This window comes from Atta colombica, unplaced genomic scaffold (assembly GCF_001594045.1).
Source record: "Atta colombica isolate Treedump-2 unplaced genomic scaffold, Acol1.0 scaffold155, whole genome shotgun sequence".
Classification (NCBI taxonomy): Eukaryota; Metazoa; Arthropoda; class Insecta; order Hymenoptera; family Formicidae; genus Atta; species Atta colombica.
In genome coordinates, this window is record NW_017259245.1 from 1,601,913 (window position 1) to 1,608,254 (window position 6,342).

At 32.5% G+C, this 6,342-nt stretch overlaps 2 protein-coding genes across 2 annotated transcripts; one reads left to right on the forward strand and one right to left on the reverse strand.

Moving 5' to 3' along the window:
* Positions 1–75: 75 nt before the first annotated feature.
* On the forward strand, positions 76–3,386 carry LOC108685617 (dihydroxyacetone phosphate acyltransferase). Its single transcript, XM_018190490.1, has 6 exons — positions 76–500; positions 734–1,144; positions 1,224–1,737; positions 1,916–2,196; positions 2,369–2,622; positions 2,699–3,386. Exons 1-6 carry the CDS (start codon positions 209–211, stop codon positions 3,032–3,034), a joined length of 2,088 nt encoding a protein of 695 aa, XP_018045979.1. The 5' UTR covers positions 76–208; the 3' UTR covers positions 3,035–3,386.
* Positions 3,387–3,550: 164 nt separating this feature from the next.
* LOC108685613 lies at positions 3,551–6,342 on the reverse strand. Its single transcript, XM_018190485.1, is given in 5 exon segments — positions 3,551–3,787; positions 3,896–4,094; positions 4,096–4,412; positions 4,515–4,785; positions 4,853–6,342. Coding segments are annotated over 5 exon segments (1,044 nt in total). The 5' UTR covers positions 4,966–6,342; the 3' UTR covers positions 3,551–3,643.

Sequence of the window (6,342 nt, forward strand, 5' to 3'; positions counted from 1 at the left end):
TAAGAGATATCTACTTGCGATATCTTATATAAGAAGTTTTGTGTCACATGATTTGAAATGAATCTGACAGTCGGAAGCTTTCGATATATTTATAAAAGTGACATAGTCATCAAGCTAATTAGGATTTGATTTATAAATCTTGACTTATTCAAATATTGAAGTGCACTGAATAACAAATTTGCGAGGTATCTCGTTGATAAATCTGGAGATGGAGCGTAACACTAAGTTTGTCGATATGCTTGAGGATAGACGAAGGGATTGTGACTTTTTGTGGGCGACACGGCCTATGGATCCAGCATTACCGCATATGTTGCCACCAGATTCAGTCTATGACAGGGAGAGGATTATGCAAGCTGTTTTGCAGGACAAACAAGTCAAAGCTGCCATCGATACAATAGCAAAGACTACAGGTGTTGGAATTAAAGATGTTGAGAATAATGCCCGTGCTATGATAAACGAGATGGCTAGTAAAGCAGATTTGGCGACTGTTCGTTGGATAGGTATATATTTTGATAAATATTGTTTTCTAATTCCATGTACTACATACTTATTTTATCTTCTAATGTTTTTTTTAAGAATTGTAGTTAGAGAGACTATAATGTTTTATTAAATAATGTTTTTTTGCCTCAGGAAGATAAAATAAAATTATATTTCTAATAAAATTTCAATGATTGATGAATATTAGCACATTTGTTTCTTGCTAAATGTTTTATAATATATTTGATAATTTCAGGTATTTTTATTACGAAAGCTATGAAGAGAATGTTCTCGCAGATTTACATAAATGAAATCATGCTTTCTAACTTAAAAAAGGAAACACAAATATCTCAAGCACAGTATATCTATGTTCCATCACATAGAAGTTACTTGGATTTTATTTTGTTGTCATATATTCTCTTTTCTTACGACATGGCATTGCCGAATATTGCAGCTGGCATGGATTTTTATAATATGAAAATAGTGGGAGAACTACTGCGAAAAACTGGAGCATTTTATATAAGACGTAGTTTTTCAAATGATTTATTATACAAGCAAATTTTTCGATCATATGTTAACACTATTGTTAGTCACAGCGATAGGGCGATAGAATTTTTTATTGAGGGTACACGGAGTCGTAGTCAGAAGAGTACGATACCGAAATATGGTAGATAAGAAAAGATTTTTAAATAATCTGAAATTATGAAAAAGAATAGATATTGAAATCTTATATCAATCTTTCACAGGTCTTTTATCCATCATTATAGAAAGTTTGCTTCAAGGCGATGTGCCCGACATATATTTTGTACCTATGAGTATCAATTATGAACGTCCACCAGAAGAATTATTATTTGTTTATGAAATGCTAGGAGTCCCGAAGCCGAAAGAAAGTACGGCTCGACTTTTTCGGTCACTCTCCATTCTACAGAAACCTTTTTCTCATGGACGCATTTTCTTTAACATCGGGGAGCCAATATCCGCCAATCAATTCGTGGATAAGGCATATCGACAAAAAAAAATTTTACAACCTTCCTTCAAAATTCCATCATCAGTTGTGGAGAATATAGCTTATCTTATAATAGAATCACACAAGAAGAATACTGTACTTATGCCGATCAATATTATAGCTTTGCTCTTCAATGAAAAAATTCAAACGAAACCGAAAGAACCATATACACTCGATTTATTGATCCAAGACTATCAATGGTTTAAGAGCTTTGTTATTAAATCATTGAAAGCCTTAATGTATGGAACTGAAACGTAAGTATTAAACTTTGTACAATATATAGTTTGGAGTTGTAATTAACCTGCATGTGCAACATTATCCATTCTTAGTTTTTAATCTTGCCTATTATTTTAGTTATAAGCTATAGACATAAATATCTGTTAATATATATATCTTCAGAATTCTACATTATGTATACGTAATTTGTTGCAGTATTGATAACGATATGATCAAACAGGAAATATTGGAATCTTTAAAACCTCATGATGAGTTAATAGTACTTGATTCATCAAACACATTAAAAATCAAACAAAGGCATAAAAGAATGAAACAATTAAATTATTCAAATATTAAAGGATATCCTCTGTCTGAACAGACTTTACAAATAGCGGTACCTGCCATTAATATTGCTATTTATAGTAATCCGACTTTGGCTTTTTTAACGGAAATAGTTTTTATAACTGCAACGATAGGAGAGAATGGCATTGAAACTGGTAATGATTGTAAACATTAACAGCAATAATGTTTTATTTAATTACTGATGTAATAGTAAAATATAAAAAAGTAATTATTGTTTTCTTTCCATGCAAGTATAACAGATTGGAAAAGATTACTTTATTTATTTTTCTTATAGTTCTTTTATCAATTTTTCTATTTTATTTGCAGAAGTAGCTTTGGAACGGTATGAATTGTTAAGAAGATTATTCAGCACAGAATTCGCGATGCGACCGATTGAAGATAAAGCTTTAATTAAAATAGAATGGGAAAAGTCGTTAAATGTATTGATATCACAGAACTGCTTGCATACAGTGAATGATTTAATTTTTATAGGAAATAATACCAAATTGTTTTCCATCTTGCATAACATTATATTACCATTCATAGATGTTATGTACGTAACATGTATCTTATTATCTGAGGTAAGAAAAATTTATCTAAACGAAACTAACTCTAATAAGAGACAATACATTAAATACATTATACTTTCCTCTTTAGTGGACGGAAAGAACGTCAGTCGAACTCACGGATCGGACAATTCTTGTCGAAACGCAGAAAGAAGTGGAAAGATTAATATTCGAGACTAAAGACAGATGTCAACATCCCTACTGTTTATCTCTTGATCTATATAACATAGCATGGTCTAGCTTGTTATCGCAAGGTATCATCGCATATCAGAAATATACCAATACGTATCGAACGGATAAAGTAAAATTGACGTATCTCATCGGAGCATTGCTCGAATTACCATTACGTCATCCAACGGAAATCTACGTCGATGCGTTTCCTTCAATTATTTCAACATCATCGATGGATGTACAAGCTAAGTTATAACAGTTTATCATGAAACAATGAATTTGGTACACAGTCTGACTAACAAATTGTTCAATGTTAAACAGACTATGGTTAAATTCAATTAAATAAAATTTGAATTAACCGAATCTGCAAACAACTAAATGTGTTTAGTTAATTAAATAAATTTTTTTTCAGTGTATTAATAATAGCATTAAATTAATAAGAATAATTCGATTTTAACTGTGAGATATATGTGTCGATACATCGATAATACATTCCGCTTTAATTTCACGAGACATGCAGGGTATATTATTATTGGTGGCACAATCGGGAAAAAAATAATCTTACATGAAAAAAAACTCAGATAAAAGATCTATCCAATTTTTTCATATAAAGCTTTGTTGATTGAAATTCGAGAAATCGCCATTTATTCAAGTTCACATAATTTTTAACCTTTTTCTACGTACATACATATATGTATAAAGTTTTCAAATCTCTCATTTTTAATTTTAAAATTGATTTTCTCGAAAATATATAAAGCTTCGTATGAAAAAATTTTGTCATATATTTTTGACATATTTTTTCATATAGAATCATTCATTTTCCAGTTATTCCTACCACCAATAATATACTATTTTGTATTACATTTTAAAGATCAGGAACGAAACTATTAATGTTATTAAGTATCCTAGCAGTGTCGTCGTCGAAATCGATGGATCGTTTTCGTTTGCCAAGAAACACTGTAGCGGCGGTTGTAGTGGTCGTAGGCGTATTAATATTCCGGAGGAGAAGCTGCAATGATTTTTCTTCAGTAATACACATCAAAGACAGTAGAGTGCAATTTTATAATTAGTAATAATTCTAATCAGGGAGATCAATGTTTCGAGGAATATTCCTTACCATGACTAATCGAACAAGATAAACTGCAAACGTGAGGAATGATATGGCCATCAGTGTGCCTTCTATCGAAGGGAATCCTAAAGAATGATCTTCGTGATCATCGTGCCCGTAATACTCGACACCTCTTATTTTGCGACTTGGTGCCATAGTAGTAGTAAGGCGAGATTCTGTTGATGAGTATAATATATAAAAACTTTCAATAACGTGCGGAGGAAATATGCGGGCAAATTTTACCTATCTCTGACATCAATGTTTTCTCGATCGTTTTAAGAAAATAAAGTTTTCCTTCGACTGATGTTGGTTGTGATTGCAAAGTATGATGAACATTTTTGAGTATGTCTATGGGCAAGTATTGGAATATACCATCATCCCGCTTCGATGTGTCGTTGTCATATTTATCTTGCGACATTTTTTGTTCGGTATTTGGTGGCGGTTGAGTCGTAAGTGTGTTAACCATTATATCTTTTGTTGATGACATCATATTATTCTTGTTAAATCGTTCTTTGTTTAATTTATTCTAAAACATTTAAAATATTTACAATGTCAAAAAATAAATTATTTTGTTTATACATGGTTTGTTTAATTTCAGTTCTTTATCCCGTGAACGTCTTTCCGTTACCTCTGTCACAGTATTAGTGATCGTTGCAGTGTGAACTGTTGTACCGATATTTGCGAAATTGTCGGTGATTTGATCAGGAAATAGATTCACCGGCGTTGTTGATACCGAGACAGAATTTATCTTCTTAATTTCCGTCCTATTATGCATCGCATACGTGGCTTTGACCCGATGATAAGCTTGGCTACCATTTCGTTGATTACTGGGAAAATTAATGTTATCCGTGTCGCCTCGTCTAAATTTATAAAACTGATTGTGCTGTACAGAAGGTATCCTTAAAGAGTATACAAGCGATATTAATCTAGAGTGATCCAGAGAATTAAGTGATGTAATTAACTTACCTATAAATCTTTGTTTCATCCGAGAATTGTGGCATGTCTACCCATTCCGCTACGATAACGTTAAGGAAAAATATTATGGTATACAGAGCGCAAAATGCGCCGCGCACAAACATATTTGGATATAATATTACTTATTATTATACGTTATTCCGCGGGCGAAACACATCTCATTCTTGTTACTAAATCAAGTATGTAACACGTGAACTTCTCCGAGTCTCTACTGTGTATCTGTAATTCAGAAACTGTCCTGTGTCGGGCATGGATATGCTGCAGGTGACACGCGCGAAGAGACACCATTATTTCCAGCAGAGATGTTCTGTTAGGATTAAAGAGAACGAAACGGCTGATGATGCTCACGCGTCGGAAACGGTTGTTACAGAAAAGGCCACTTCCTTACGTCTCTTTCTATGATTTATTTCGCATGATACTAATTCAATTTGTCATGATTTGTTTTTCTCTCATGACGTTGATGGAAACGTGATTTTCCAAGAAAGATTTTAGGGAACACATTCGCGAGGAATAAATAATGTAGCAGTATATCACTTTTTGGATGAATAAGGCAAATTCCGTTTATTGGTACCATTTTCGGATAGAAAGCTTAGAGCGATATACAAATTAATTTAATATCAAAACTCACATGTGGCACTGAAAAGCCATCTTCTCCTCCGTTCAATCTAACGCATTACGAAGAGAAACGTGCTCACACATGAATATGAACATGCTGCCACTTGATTATCTTTTATTACTATTACCACAAAAAGAACATATAAATTGAGATTTTTATCTGGCACTAAGTACATAAGCCGGCAATCTATTGTACATATTGTTCAAGACGTTTGCGTAATGTTTTTTTTTAGATCTCAGGATATCAGATTAGATTAGGTAACATACGCATTATCTAACCGCACGATACATTGCTTTCTTGATTCAGAAAGTATAAGTTCTTTTAAAGTACGAAATTGTAAGTCGAATTTACGTGCAATTACATGAGAGTTAATAAAACTCTTTTTATTATATGTTGCTTATTTATATATACGATATATCCTGCTTTCCAACCACGAATGCGTAAAAGCATAAAAATAGCGCGATGGTAAGTATAAGAGATTACAATTACAGCATTTGTTCCTACATACATTGGAGTATTTTCCTTCCTTTTATGCGGGAAGAACATTTAAATGCCTGGCATTAAATGCATCGAATATTATAAATGCGTTTTCCATGAGTACGAGGTTGATCGCATACGCACGATTTAAGAGATTATATTTGCATAAGTAGACTTTTCTTAAGTATAGGTGCGTACAATATGCGCATAAGACATTGATCTACGATATTCTACGAGTAAAGTTACGATAAATTTTTTAAAAGTTATTATAAAATATAACAATTAACGCGCCTATTGACGCACGCGCTTATATATCTCTTATGTTACAAGTATATCGATTATCTCTTTATATTTTTATCGTCATTTCGCATTGTGATATCCTCATTGG

Excerpts from the sequence above, each read along its gene's own strand:
- LOC108685617 (XM_018190490.1), top strand. The coding sequence starts at position 209 with ATGGAGCGTAACACTAAGTTTGTCGATATGCTTGAGGATAGACGAAGG. Across the intron at positions 1,145-1,223 it reads GAGTACGATACCGAAATATG|GTCTTTTATCCATCATTATA; the intron begins GTAGATAAGAAA and ends AATCTTTCACAG. Across the intron at positions 2,197-2,368 it reads AGAGAATGGCATTGAAACTG|AAGTAGCTTTGGAACGGTAT; the intron begins GTAATGATTGTA and ends TTTTATTTGCAG.